This window comes from Hipposideros armiger, unplaced genomic scaffold (genome assembly GCF_001890085.2).
Source record: "Hipposideros armiger isolate ML-2016 unplaced genomic scaffold, ASM189008v1 scaffold_24, whole genome shotgun sequence".
Classification (NCBI taxonomy): domain Eukaryota; kingdom Metazoa; phylum Chordata; class Mammalia; order Chiroptera; family Hipposideridae; genus Hipposideros; species Hipposideros armiger.
The window spans coordinates 3,452,039-3,467,791 of NW_017731374.1; the positions used below are offsets into that span (position 1 = coordinate 3,452,039).

Below are 15,753 nucleotides of genomic sequence, written 5' to 3' on the forward strand. Positions count from 1 at the left end.
AGTGTGTTAATGTGATTGTAGTGCTCTGTATGTAGGAATACACATACGACCACAACCTAGCATCCTTTGTATTTAGAGGTACTGCAAAAGGCATAATGACCCAAAGAGCAAATGCAGTTTTTAAAAAGTATTATGTGATCAGAATCTTTTAGAAAATAAGTGTAAACATACTTTTGTTTATTGAAGAACTAATTTGCATAAATGCATCTACTGTGGAAATACGTATAGGCAGAGTTGTGGAAGGAATCGCATTTGATGTGGTTTACTCCTTTGTTCGAGATTGGGTCTGCAATACAGTGTTCAGATTCACTATCAATTGTGGTTAATAGTGACTACACAGAGCACGGATAGCATACCAGCTGAGACACCACTAGAATTCCCCTAACTATCATCCCTCTTGCTTGAGAAACATGCTCTGGGAGATTTGCACAAACTTGGGACCATTTTTATTAATGTGACTTGTCATTGCTTAGTATTATGATGCATCATCTGGCTGTTTGGAGTTTGAGAGGTTTAGGATTCTTTTTAAATGGGAACATATTTAGAATCAGTACTTTTCAGAATTAGGAGGCATCTAATCCAATCCCGTATTCAAACATGGAGCCAGGGTACAACTGCCCTGTGAAGAGGTCCTCAGACCAGGGTCACACACATCTGTGATCTGAGTTTAGTCTTCCTCCATTCTATCTGTAGTCATTTCTGACTATTGGGATGTTCTTCCTCTGATGGAGCTATCGTTTGTCTGCCTGCTTCTTCCCTTCATTGGTCCTTATCTTGCCCCCTGAGCCACTCAGAGCAAACCTAAGCTCTGATTTCCCATTAAGTATTTGAAAATGACTATCATTTCCTGTCTTCCCCAGATCCTCACTCTACGTCCCCTTAATGTCCACAACCCCAGTCGCTTCAGCTGGTCCCAAGACGATGAGGTTGCTTTGAGACACCCTCCACCGTCCATCCCTGCCCCTCCCCTCTGAACACAGCCCACTCTGTCTCTCGTCTTCCTGACATGCTCAGAGCTGCCCAATGCACTCTGGGAGGGGCTGATCTTCCCACAGAACAGAACACGATGCCACGGACGATTTGACTCGCTTTGTTGGCATCATGGCCTTTCAGGTTCAGGTTCTAAAGTAAAGACTCGAAGTCACTAAACATGTGCCACTGCTCAGCCTCATGTCTTTTACCTAGTGTAGCTACTGTTCCAGAATCATCTGTTCCCCCACATGTGAACACACTGCTTCACCTGTCTCCACGCAGAAGCACCTACAAAATTCTTTATGTCTTAATCTCAAAAGGCAAAAGTAAGGATGAGCTCTGCCCTTTTCTGCCTGTTGTAGATGTAATGTGACTGTTAAATTCCTTCTGGTTAGATTGTCCTTTGTGAGTGTGTGGGGTCCCATGGGGTCACTGAAGCGCCTCAGCAGAAGTTGGGAGGGGAAGGGTGTTAGAAGATTTGGAAGTCAGGGCTGTGGTGTGCTCTCCCATTTCAAACACAGCAGCTCCTCCGTGCTTGTGTTTACATATGGTATTCCTGTGTCAGATTTCATCTGAATAAAGGGTTTAACAGTTTTGAAAGTAGAAGACTATTGGCATCTTTATCACTCGTGCTTGTGGTACCTCATAGCCTCACTCTTCTTCTCAGTTTAGTGTCACCTCAAATCTGAAAAGCAAGCCTTCACTATGTTTTATCATTTCACTGATAAAAATGTTGCATAGTTGGAAACAAAGTCAGGGGCCTACGACACACTGTTAAGGGTCTCTCCTGGCCCTTGGGAACCCTAAATTGGCACCTGTGGGGCATGACCATCAACAAGGAACAAGTTCCAGCAATGTCCTAACCCCCAAGGCACATGTTTCTGTCTTGTCTACAGAAATATATAAGGGACCTTGTGATGACCCAGAGGTGCTGGTTCTCTAGCATTTGCCTTATCTGTCTAGAGGCCTAGAACAAAACAGAAAATGAGATTCATTTCCATAGATTCTGCCTGGTGAACACATGCTGGCTGGTGGTGGCCTCAGTTCTTTGAAAATTAACTCTTAGAATTTAGCCAGCCATGAGGTCAAGCTTACTTCTGTGTAATTTGTGGAATTCCCTTCTTCTCAGTTTTAAAAATCAGAACTTCCAATGTCTGTCCCCAACACTTTTCCTTATAAAATCCTTGAAGCAAATTTATGAATAAGGAAGCTGGGGCCTTGGGCACAAAGCTCTGAAAGCGTTTATATTTTTGGGTGCTTTATTACTTTCCAATCTTCTCTACTTATCTGGGCTTAACTTCCTCTTAGCAATATCCTTTCCGTCACTTTTCAGAATGAAAACTGTTCTTGTTGACCAAAAAGATGGAAGCAAAATCAGATGTGAGAAAATATCACATATTTGCTGACTTATTTTTATGAATACTAAGGTGTCCTGGGACAATAATTATTCAAAGAAATTCATGATTACTGTTTTTGGAGTTAGAAATTGCCCTCTGGTATGAGAGGGAGACTTCACTCTGACTTAATTTCCTCATTTTTATTGTTGTTGGCATCAAATAGTCAACTTTACATTTCCAACCTTAAGAGAAAGTGTGAACATATATGGATATGCATAATCATGTGCCTGAAGGTACAAGACCGCACATATGTACGTTCATTCAATAAGCCAAACAGATGCACTGCTTTTTTTCCACCGTCCAGAAGCTGTGCCAGTGACTGAATATTTATTGTATTGGGGTGATCTCACTTCTGGGTGAGTCACGACCTGGCTGTCTACTGCCCTCCTATTATACTTTACACTTCACTGACTCACGAGCCACACATGTTCATGGCACCATAGACTATCAAACCTGGATACCCTTTTGTTGTACAAATGGGAAAAGTGAGACCCAAAGATGGGATATCATTTGGAAAGGAATTCAGGCCCACTGCCTTTCTCCCTCTTTCTTACCCTTCCCACCTTAACTGACTAATGACAGTGGGGCTGTCCTTTCATACCTTACGTGTGGACCCTCAGTTGTACCTCCTCCCACTGATCACAGCGAGTCAAAAGAAGTGAGCTGGAAGAAGCCTGAGGCGAAGGTTTCACAGTGATTGAATTTTCTGTCCTCACAGAACAGTCTTGTTTTGCATGCTCTCGGCTTGATTCTGGGATGGAATCATGTCAGCTGGTCTCACTTCCCATTCCTTGTGTCAGGTGCTCTGGTTTCCTTATTCCCTGGGCTCATTACAGCCCTTACAGAAGCTCTCTTTTTTGCCAAAGCCAAAGGGAACGGGGAACAAGAAAGTAAGAGAGCCAGGAGAGTAAGTCTGAACCAGAAGCAGGCGTTCGCTACTCCTCAGACCCGTCTCCCTGGGCCCTCCAGCATGTCAGGCCACAGCAGCCTGATGAGAATCTCACCTTCACCCTGGTTGGTAGGCAGGTGTCTTCCCCAGGGGCCTCCCGTTCTAGCCCACACGTGGCTGTTTCCAGAACCCTGAGGCTGGGATTATTGTCCCCCATTACAGTGTTTCTGCTGCTTCACACTGGTTCTCCTTACTGACAAGAGTGCTGTGGAGGAGCAAGAACCTAGTAAACCACAGAGTCCAAGCAGCAAGTCAGTTGTTCATTCATATCCCTTTGTAGAAATAGCCACTTTAGTTTTTATTCTTCATTAATAAAGTGAATTTTGTTACTCCCCTGTCTTATAGGGCTATTGGAAGGAAGAGCAAAAATGCTTTATGTATTCCAATCTTATTGTCATCAGTATGTCACGTTTGGAAATCAGCAATTAAAATTTTCATTTTATAAAAAGATCAAATATATGGTGATGGAAGGAGAACTGACTCTGGGTGGTGAACACGCAATGTCATATATAGATGATGTCGTAAGAATTGCACACTTGAAACCTATGTAATTTTGCTAACCATTGTCACCCCAATAAATTATAATTAAAATAAAAAAACATACTTCCAAACTTCAGTCACCCTATTATTGGAACTTCCTTTGGACTGTCTCCTTTCTTTATTCTCTTGTCTCCAGATCCTTCCTCCAGGAAATGTAAGAGAGTTTTTCTTCAAATACTTTTCTTTATGTCCATGGGGCTCTTTCAAAATTTACGTCAGGGGTTTCCCAGAAAACCTTCTCACCTGAGCAGTGCCCACTCCTCTCTTTTTTTTTTTTTCAATGAGGTGAGCACAGGACCCTCTCATCACTATACCAACCATAGTGTCCCAGTAGCAGGCGAAAGCTTGAGGGAAAGAAAGGGAGGATTCGAGAGTATTCTTTGTGGGTGGGGGTGAGTGAGAGGTCTTTGTAAGTGAGAGGCGTTTGGTGTACACTCCCTAACAACAGTAACAAGCAGAAGAGTTTTTACAATTGTGGGCATGCATCAAAACCAAAATACTAAATTTGAAATGTAAGTCTTATTTTACTACTGGCTCATATTCACCCTAATTCACTCTTGAAATAGTATTGGATGAGAACTGGAACAAAATATAAATGCTTATTCATAAACAACACACTTAAGATAAACATTCATGCCTCGTGGGTGGTTTTCTGAATGTCTGATAACATTCTCAGATGTGTATCCATGAAGTCTAAATATTGCCTTTGTGTGAAGCCAGAGCTTCTCAAACTGTTCACCTATATACCCCTTCTTAGTGGAGAAGAAACTGAACTCAGACAAGGAATGTGAGACCACCCCTGAAGAAACCTACTAAAAATTTGTGGTTCCTCTGAAGCCTTATGTTTTAGCTGGGGCGGGGGGAGCAGGGGGGGGGCACGGAGACAACCGATGTATGCTGTATTTTATGGCATAACATATCTAGGTTTATTTTACTATTAAAAAGTTGTTTTAAAATGTTCTACCCTCATAATCTAGAAATATTTGGGAGAGCAGTGTACAACATGCAAATGTAAATATTAATGTGTAACCTAATGAAACCACATTACATGTGGTTCAGATCCAGAACCATGTCACAAAATAGATTAAAATCACAAGCCAAAATAAATTAAATAAGTAAGGTAAAAAGGAACTCTGTTCTTTACCTCTTTTTCTAGAAGGGTATTAAAAGGAGTCCAGTGCACATCTCATAGTTCCTTTCTTCCCCTCCACATATCACTCTCCAAAGCATCATCCACCATCACAAAGTGTTCCCTCTCTCGCCATATCCCACACAGCTTTTACTCTCTCTTCCATTAAACTCCTTTCTCAACTCTATATTGTGCAGATCTACTTAATCCTTCTAGCAAAAAACTTCTCATCATCCCTCCTTTATGTCCAGTCTCTGATTCTAGGAACAGGCAAAGACAAAATGAGGTTGGAGTTTAGGTGGGTGAAGGGAAAGTTGGACCAACAGTGACCGCATTTTCATTGGTGAGCAGAGGGAGAGGGACATCTCTAAAGATTCCCATGTTAATAATTTGCATCCTATCACATATGAGTATAAAAATGGAAATATTTTATTCCATACTCTGTATTGACTGCAGGTAAAGGTGTCATTTTGTTCACATATCACTGGATGTTTGGGAGATAATTAAATATTGTACCTACAACCGATAATCATTATTACTCTTCTTATTTATATACATGTCCCATGAGTGTATTAATAGTGATAGGACATACTGTCTTAACCCCAAAATGTGCTTTTTAATATAAGTGTAATATTTAAAGAACCGGCTTTTGGAGTCCATGCAAATATTTAAGTGCCTATCCTATCTGATGACACATTTTGTGGAAAATCAGGAACTTACTGGGACAAATATTTATCTTCATATCACACCGTCCGTGTACCTCTATGACAAATATTGGTTGGCCTCCTGTTGTGTCACTTAAGGAACTTCAAGATCTTTGTGCTGAACAGTGAAACTTGCAAAATGGACACTATGAAAAATCAAGCATTGGATTTTGCTTCACAGTCTTTTTAGTTAAGTCTTGACCATGAACAGACTGTATCTTGTTACACAAGCAAGTGGAATAGTATCATTGCTGTTTTTCTAAACCAGTTCAAACATTAATTACTGTGTGTACCTTTTCATTGGTGTCATATTATACAAAGTATCTGTGACTAAATTAAGACAACCAAATTAGACTTTTCAATTAGTAGCATTTGTTTCACAGGTATGTATATCAGGCCTGTACAAAAGGCCTAAGGGAGGTAGGTGCTGGAGGGGAGGGAGAATCATGCAAAGATGTCAGGAAAATATTAGCCTTCAAAGATCTTAAAAATCTATGGTGCTAATAAGACATTCCCACTGACAATTGTACTACGGAGTGGAAAATGTTAAGTGTCTTCAGAGAAGTTTAGAAGATGTGTACAGAGACTCTTAAGGAGAGTGGGGTGACTTAGAGATGAGAGGATCAAAGAAAGCCTATGGAAGAGGAGCAGTTGACCTGGACATTGATAGAAGAATCATATTTGGATGTACAGAAACACAAAAGGACATTTCACAAGAAGGGAATCTTAACAAACGCAGGAATTGTTTAGGTATGGGATGGCATTGTTTGGTTGTGCTAGAGGGAAAAGGAATGATAGAACATGGTATTGAAAAGATCGTTTGGATCTTCTTAGCACAGCTGGAGAATGTATAGTTATCCAGAAAGAGGTAGGGACTCGAAGGCAATGATAAGCAGAGACATGACATAGGACTCCAGGAGACTGCCAGTTGCGAAGGGATAATAGGCAGTCGAGGCTGAAAGACAGCAGTCATGGAAGGCTGTGGAGTGTCCTGGGAATGGTGAGAAGTGTGTTATGGCTGGAGTGCACATGGAATGAGAGGGGCTGCAAGACAAGTCTAGAAAGGAAGGTTGTAGACAAATTCCAAAGGGAATTAATTGTATGCCAAGCTAAGGAGTTTGGGGTTTATCCTATACAGACACAGCTTTGTAAGTAAGGTACGGTCTGTGGGCAGCATGGGGCATCGGCTAGCAGGGAGCAGACCTTTTCTGTAAGTGGCCAGACTGTAAATATTTTAGACTTTGTGGACCACATATGGTCTCTATCACATATTCCTTGGGGTTTTTTTCTTTATCCTCTCCCTTCCTTCCTTCCTTCCTTCCTTCCTTCCTTCCTTCCTTCCTTCCTTCCTTCCTTCCTTCCTTCCTTCCCTTCCTTCCTTTTTACAATGTTTTAAAAATGTAAAAACCATTCTATGCACCTCTGGCTGTACAAAAACAAGCCTCAGGCTACCTTCGGCCCTCTGGGCATGAGAAGAGACCAGTGGCAGGTAAATCCGGAAACAAGGCTATTGTGCAGAGAGCAGAGGAGGGTCAGCCTAAGGCAGTGGTGACAAAGTGGTGGTGAGGAGACACATGGGGGTAGATCTGGAATAGAATTGCTCTCAGCAATTGTGTGGCTATGGATGGATAAGTAGGAAGAAATAGGAAGAAAAAGACAAGTCAAGTGTGATCCTGAGGCTTCTTGCTTGAGAGACGAGGTGATACTGGTATTATTTACTCCCAAGATTATGGGGGAATATTGAGAGAAGACAGATTCAGTTCTGAAGTTGCAGAAGTTAATGTACTCAGGGGTCATCCAGGGAAAGGACGCCTGGGGACAGTTGGCCGTATGGGTCTAATGCCCAGTTTCCTCCCTTCCAGAATGTGCCTCACAGGAAGCCGCTGAGGTAATAGATTTGAAAGGATGGGGTGTCCCACGAAACTACAGGATAGGAAAGGGCTGGTCCTTGGGAACCCCAGACTGGCAGCAGGATTTGGGATGAGTTGGAGATGGCAAGACTAGAGCAGGAAGACCATGTGGGAAGCTCTGGCAATAACCTAGGGCAGGGGTCAGCAAACTTTTGAGACAGAAGAGCCAATCCTGTCCCTCACAAAAATTAAAAAATTATTCGACAGCCATAAAACAAATGAAATCTCCATTATGTGAATAATATCCTTTAAAAATTTTATAAATGAAACTATGGTAGTTTTATTTTCATTTTCAATTTTACTTCAGAGCCACATGTACGTACCCAAACACCTGCATGTGGCTCGCAAGTTGCAGTTTGCTGACCCCTGAGCTAGAGGAGGAAATAGTGTCTCGGATTGAGTGGTAGCAGTGGAACAGAAAGGTGACAGATGAGAAAGGTAGCATGACACACATCACGAGGACTTGGCTCTGTGCACGTGGAAGAAGAAAAAGGCCTTCTGTGGTCCTTGTCCTCAGATTCCAGTGTCATGGGATGACGTGACCTCTATCTTGTTTTCTTTCTAGTTCTTGTTTTAGAAACCTCGCTAAGTGTCAGAAGTAATCACAGAGCATATTGTCTGACCACCTTTGTAGCTTTTCAGTTTTGCATATATCCTGTTGTAAAGTGCAGTGGAGAATAGCCATGTCCCAGCTGCAGAAACCTTTGGATAGCCTCCATTAACAGTAAAGGGAATTGTAGAAAAAAACCCAGAACGCTTGTTGAAATAAATTTAAAGTATTTAAGATTTTGGAACTAGGATACACCTTAACCAAGGCCATTAAAATTGTCTATAAGCCGAGGGTAAGCTGTCAATCAAGGTAGGCTTTCCATGTTGCCAGAGTCCCTGTAATTCGTTACACTGGGTGTCTAAACAGTCACTGGAGGCCTTGTGGTAGCACATCTTCCTTAGACATATAAGTGCCAATGAGATATGGTAACTCTGTACATCCATCTTCCCAGTGCATTAATCTGCTGTGTTAAAACACAAATATAACCACCACTGTCCACAACGTGCACTCACTCTAACGCTCAAAGATGCTTGGCAGTTAAACTAGAAAGGGCACAAAACCTTTTTTTTTTGTCTGTTTGGCAATTAACCATTCACTGGCTTTTTTTGTTGTAACATGCACTTCCTTTCTCTTGTTTTCATTCAAGCTGTGTACGCCATGGAAATTAATGTGGAGAAAGACAAACAAACAGGAGAGACCAGGATTCTCTCTACATCCACCATTGGCCCAGAGGGGGTCCATCAGAGAGGCGTCAAAGTCTATGACGATGGTACCAAAGTAGTGTATGAGGTACACTCAGGAGGCACCGTAGTAGAAAACGGAGTGCACACATTAAGCTCCAAGGATGTAGAAGAGCTTATTCAGAAGGCTGGACAATCAAGCTTAAGAGGAGGGCACGTGTCAGAAAGGACTGTAATTGCAGATGGGAGCCTCGGCCACCCTAAGGAACACATGCTCTGCAAAGAGGCCAAGTTAGAAATGGTACATAAGTCTAGGAAAGATCATTCTTCCGGGAACCCAGGGCAGCAGGCCCAAGCCCCCAGCACTGCAGGGCCCGAGGCAAACTTGGATCAGCCAGTCACCATGATTTTCATGGGCTACCAAAATATCGAGGATGAAGAGGAGACGAAAAAGGTGCTAGGCTATGACGAAACCATCAAGGCCGAATTGGTCCTCATTGACGAAGACGATGAGAAGTCGTTGAGGGAGAAGACAGTGACGGATGTGTCCACTATTGATGGGAACGCAGCCGAGCTTGTGTCTGGGAGGCCGGTCTCAGACACCACAGAGCCCTCGTCCCCAGAAGGGAAGGAAGAGAGCTTGGCCACAGAGCCAGCCCCAGGTACCCAAAAGAAAAAGCGCTGTCAATGCTGTGTTGTCATGTGACCACTTCTTTCTTCCCTGTTCTTCTGGGCAGCCTCTGTGCTCTCCACTTCTTGCGTAGACCTCACTCTACCACTAGCTGCAATACTGTGAACTGGAAGCAAACACCTGCCTTGCCTTGCAGTTGGATTGCTCTGATCTCTCTTATTTTTCCCTCCCTCTCATTTTTCTCCAGTTTCCTCACCTGAGAGACAACCTGCATGTGTGTGCTTCATTCTTTCCAAGAACTTGCTTTTCCTCTAAACCTTTCCTTGTGTCTTCAAGACTGAATTAGTTCTTGACTGCCCGATGGGAATGGACTCTTCAGATCAGCGAGTTATCTAGTAGCCTTAATTCACTTGACTGGAATCAAGCCCGAGTGGCCCGGGGGGTTCATTTTGTCATGTGTTCCTATACCGTGCTCACACATCATCACGTGGCTGACTTCACTTGCCTCTCTTCCTGTGGATCTTTGCTTTTATATCTCGTGTGGCAAAATGCTGTTGGCTCTAGCTGGTTGCTAGTGTAGCCAAAAGTGGATCTTGCTTAGTCTGTCCAATCTAGGGTGATGCTTTTTGCTGCCTTACATAAGCTTCCAGATTACAGTATCGTGCATCTATGGCTTTCCTTCTGTAAAAACCGAAATGAAGTCGATGTAAAAGGAAAGAACCCAGTGTTGTCCCAGCAGAAATGTAGGGACTGATTCCATGACCTGCCTATCAGCAGCTGTCTCTCTTTCATGGCTTGACTAATGGACCCTTTGTATATGAAGCACCATTTTTTAATTTTCTAAGGACATGAAACAAACATTGTTTTAAGCATCAGTAGTGACCTCCAAACTTAGGCAAATCCATGAGCCTTGCTTCTATGCTCTCAAAAAAAAAAAAAAGTAAATTTTTATATTGTTTTCTTTTTCACGGATATTTTCTGATCATGTTAATCTATTTTCAATGACGGGATCATTCTGAGGAGTATCTCTGCAGTGACCCTATTTCTAGAAAAGTCTTTCTGACCTACGGTGGTTGCTGTGATGCCCCCACTTCTTTGAGGATGGTGCTGTAACTGAATTACCTGTTCATCTCACCTGCCCAGTTGATGACAGAGCCTTACTTCTGGACTCTTTTCTTTCTGTCCCCATGAAAAAGAGCATGTTTCCTGTGACGTCAGCGTGTAGGTTTATCCACCCTTGAGAATAAATTTTAAAATGTAAAAAAAAAATTTAAATGATTAAGAAAGACCTGTCTTCTCAACGTTAAGTACTTAAATTCGTTCCACAAATACTCATTGAGTAGCATGTAGCTGAGCTTCTTAAAGCATGTTTCTTAAGCTTCTGGAGATTTCAGAACATCAAATAACAGTTTTTATTTAAAACACAATGAACAATTCTTTAAATAAAGTCTTAGCAACAACCCTCCTGCCCCCCAAAGCAAACAGCCACACATATAGTAAAACCAAAGGAAAGCAATTTAATAAAATAATACTTAATAATAAAATATAAATGTAACATTTTAACTGATTTTAATAACACAGATATCTTAACTTCACGTTATTTGCTCAAATGCACATAGCATTATTGCAAATAATTTACAAAATTATCTATGTTCCATGGAACATAGTTTCAAAAAATATGCAGCAAGACATGCTACACCACAACTAACTTCTGTGAAAAGTAGATGAGAAAAAAATAAGGTAGTGTTGAAGAATTTTATCACAGACCAACTAAATTTGCCCTAAATAGCTTTCTGGGTGCCAAATCTAACTATTATTTTTCATTTCTTGGCTTGAATTATATGTATTCCAATTGGAGAGGAAAAAAATATTTTTTTATTTTTCAAAGTTAATTTTTCTCAAATAATTGCATTTTAATGAACACAAAGTGAGTCATTTTATCACCAATCTGTAAACAAAAAAGTAAAGAGGGAAAGTTCTTTTATAAAGGAGCTAAGGTCTGTTTCTAAGATGATTCCTTCCATGGCTTCGTTTTGAATAGTTGATAGAATTACCTCTAAATATCAGGTTCACTAAAGAAGCTGCAATTGAACAAAACTGCTCTATTATCTAGAAATAATAACCTGGTTTTGCTGCCTATAAATCTCACTACTCCTCAGATTCATGTTTCTCAGTAAATGGTCACTTAAGCATCATTAAAATATTAAGTAAAATAACATAACAGATAAACCTATTTACGTAGAAATAGTTTTGATGTTTTAGACAATCTATTATTTTACTTCTTTAAGAAAGAAAACTCTAAACGGTTACCATAGCTTATCTTTTTTTTTTTTAATTCACTTGGGGATTAAAACTATTCAGTATCAGTTTTTAAAAGCACAGTGAGTGGGATGGTAGAGTTTAGAATCCTTGGGCTTGCTGTGTGAGAAACAGAATTCCAGCCTTCTAGGACAGATAATTCCCCGCGGTGACCCATCCTTCCATAAATGAACCAGTTTCTCATGGACCTATCATGACAACACTATACAGAAGACCTAAAAGACCAATGAAAATCTGCGCTCTCAGTCACCAATTAGTATAGGGATTAGCAAATTACATGAATTAGTTCTATACTTTTACTATTAAAGCCTATCTTCTAGTGGTTTTTAAAGTAAGATGTGTTACCTTTATCAAAATGATGTGTGGCCCCAGTAAATGCAGGTCTGTTTGAATATGGCATACGAGTATATATTTGCATATCTTGCATCATTCTCTTGTCCTAATGGGGGATTCAAGCTCAGTCAGTACTTGGATGGGATGAGATTTATAATCCCATCTACAGCAACAAGTAATTACCCTTCATAATGAAAATGTCAACACTATTGTGATTGTGAGCATTCTGCCTTTTCTGCTGTCATTGGCATTCTCTGTGTAAAAACTTTATTATGTATAGCATCCCAACCTTCAAAAATACAGGGTATTGACTTACATAACCAGACTAATTAGAGAATCAATAGTGAAGCTGCAAAACCATGACCTTTTTCGAGCTAATGGTTAGTTGGACTTTCTTTTAAAATTATATGATTAGTTCTCTTTTAAATGAAAAGAGGAGAGAAGGAATATTTCATTTGTTTTAAATAGATTTTCAGTGGCATTGAATTAAAGATCCTTTAATGGTTAAAATGATAAAGTTTAACCTTACATATCCTGAAAACTCTTGGTGACTTGTTTAGCCTTAACTGTTTTGTTTGTTTTATAGGACAAATTAAGGGGAAATTTTGGGCGTTTTTTAACCTGTACCTCTTTTACCCATAAGTATATTAATTCCTTATAGAAACAAAAGTTAGTTGGCTCTAAAAGTGATTTGACAATGTCCAGTGATGTCACTTAATATTGGGAGTAGAAGACAAGGGGCTAGGGAATTTCTTTCTGGCCAAACCCAAAACATGGTTTCCTTCAGTCTCCTGAGCAACCTACAATTATTCAGACTTTCAGGAAACTCAAATTCTAGAGTTCATTTGATTTGACTCCTTTCTGAAATGTTAACAGACATGTATCTGCTTCAAATTCTCACCTATTCCATCTTCCTTCCTGGTGATAAATGTGTTTTTCCTACGTGCAAGTAGAATATTTTATTTTGGTTAGGGTCAAGTTTTTTAAAAGAGGAGAAACATATACATATATAGTTTCCTAGAGATGCAATACCTCTGGTATTGCAACATGTTCAGGTCAAGTATGAAAATAGCTTATTTCTCTTCACCTCTATAGCATTTCATTTCAAGGGACCACAGAACACACTTGACAGTGACCATTTATTTAATTCCAATGACCGAACAGGTAGCAAAAGAGAAGGGAGGGAATGTGGTGATAGAGGCAAAAATTGAACCACTTAACTAGTTGTTCCTTTTTAAAAAGCATTAACCCTGTCAATTTAAAACAGATGAACACAGACAAAATATGCACAGAGGACTTTTTTGTTGTTGTTAATTTTTTCATTTTTCAATTACAGTTGCCATTCAATATTATTTTACATTAGTTTATATTAGTTTCAGATGTACAGCACAGTGGTCCAACATTGGAGGACTTTTTGTTGTTCTTAAATCTAGAAATTGAGCTGTCTCTGTTTGTCACTGGGCCACCACCCCCACCACCACCCCCACCCCAACCCACTCCCTGCTCCTACTATGGAGTTTAACTCACCAAAGGCCCCTAGTCCTTGTGGGAATATTCTCATCTCCCAAAAAGTTACTTTGTTGACCACAAATTCCAAGGCGAGCAGTTTTGTGTTGTGTAATATTTTTGCAGCACGCACATTTGTTATTGAAACCACAGATTCTCAACATAGTTAAGACATATGTTTCAGCGACTTTGTAAATATGCAATCTTTTAGGAGCTCCTCAATTTACTAATCAAGGTATATAGAACACCACTGACCAGAATAGAAACAGAAAGACCCTTTGTGAGGTTGGATAATACCACCAGTAGGTACATGGAGTTATGGTATATATCACAAAATGGCTCCAAATCATGAGCAAGATGGGTCTTTGGTGCCTGCTGCCAGTTCACCTTCGTGGTGCAGCCCTCTTCTGGTCTTATCAGGAAAACGTTCCTGCATTTCCTAGGGAAAAAGAGAAGTCAGTCTTTTCTGAGCAGCACAATGTAGATATGTGTCTGTATTTTCCTAGCTTCAGCAAACCCCGTAATAAAATTCCCACTCTAACAAAAACCAAAATACTTATTATTTGAATGTAGAAAAGGATAGAATAAATGTTACATCCTGAAAGTTTCAAAGGGCAGGTTCACTGGGGAATCCTTAGACCAGCCTTACCCACACTGCCCCCCCCCGCCCCTTAATTTTTATATGACTTAAATAGGCCCCTGCTTCCCCTCTCCACTCCAGTCGAACATAAGAAGGTCAGAACTGTAGCGCAAAAAACCTGCTTTCAATGTGAAAATATAATGTGTAATTTTGGGGACCACAGACTTTCTACATCGAAGATCTGGACAGCCTTAACTTTTGTAAAAAAAACAACAAAAAAACAGTTTTTCAGTGCTCTCTTCTACAAAGCAGGAACACAACATGTTTCCTGAAATTGATGACTTTTTTATCTTTTGTGACTATTTTCTAAGTTTCTATAGGTTGAGGTGTGAATGGTCATCTTCTCCCCATACTGCCTCTTACTAGTCAACCTGGGGCTCTTTTTTGCAAGTAAGTCACTGCATTTTTATCAAAAGTACATTTCATGAACCGTAAAATTCTCCCCAGACTCCAGGCAGTCCTCCTGGAGTTAAAGAACAGAAATACAGAAAGAAAAGAATTACAGGGTGGCTTTCTTTTTTGTTTCCTATGGTTACTGTACTGTATGGTATATATGTTTACAGAATGTACCTGCCTTGTGATGTTAACAAAATGAATGACAAAAAAAAAAAGAGTTCTGATGTGCCATTTGAAAGCTTGCCTTAGCGTCGCTGTTTATGTTCTTCTTTTCTGTCCTTTGAAAAAACACAGGTTGTATTCCAAAGCTGTATTAACGCAACATTCTCTTCCCCACCCCTACCCAGCCCTCTCCAGAGCTGTGAATTTCATCCCAGGAGCTTTGAGGCACAACCTGGCAGGTTTGGCCCAGGGGGACTAACGTGGGCATAGCTTGGGCATTGCCTCTGCCTGTGTACCAACCAAATGTTCTGTGTTCTCACCTTAGCCTGCAATATCACACTCTGACATTCCTGGGGTAGGCCACATGTCCTTCTGCAGTCCTGCCCAATGTGAAGCAGGCAAACTTGTGGACCCCCTATCTGGGCCTGGGAGCTTATTTTTAAGCACAATGGGCATCTCTTGGAAAAGCAAGAGAGATAGACTCTGACATGGTGTGACTGAGTCGTAACTGACGTGTGTGCCCATTCACTATAGTCTAAGATGAGTAGCATGATATGGGTGGGAGTAAGGAGTGGCGATAGAAATGGAATATTTTACATTTATGTATTTTTTTAAGGAAAAATATTTTTGTAATTAAATCTATATGCATTATGAAGCTTGAGTTTGAAAACACCCTTGATTGAGTTATTTCTCCATTCCATGAAGGTAACTTTCTGGTGAGCCCTCTAGCGCTAGCCCAGACCTGGAGGGTGCGGGGAGGGCGTGAACAAGGGTCCCGTGATCTGCCCTTGTACCACGACTGCCTGAAGCCCAGTGTTTCCAAACAGACCTAGATTGTAAGATCAAACGTCCTATAACTGTCATTGGAGAAACTGTGTTGTATGGCCTGAGAGCTCTCTGGGCTACACCTTTAATAATATATAATGATCTTTTGG

The 15,753-nt window shown here is 40.7% G+C and overlaps 1 protein-coding gene across 7 annotated transcripts in view; it reads left to right on the forward strand.

Moving 5' to 3' along the window:
• Window positions 1-15,753, forward strand: part of PALM2AKAP2 (PALM2 and AKAP2 fusion) — a 428,602-nt gene that overhangs the window by 229,086 nt on the left and 183,763 nt on the right. For 4 of the 7 annotated variants that reach the window (XM_019635843.1, XM_019635842.1, XM_019635845.1 and 1 more), the window contains one exon: window positions 8,798-9,493. The exons of 2 other annotated variants lie outside the window; for them this stretch is intronic. In XM_019635843.1, the coding sequence (XP_019491388.1) occupies window positions 8,798-9,493 (696 nt within the window). Of the gene's footprint in view, window positions 1-8,797; window positions 13,450-15,753 lie in introns of those variants that run through there. One more of the 7 variants, XM_019635851.1, reaches the window with a different exon arrangement.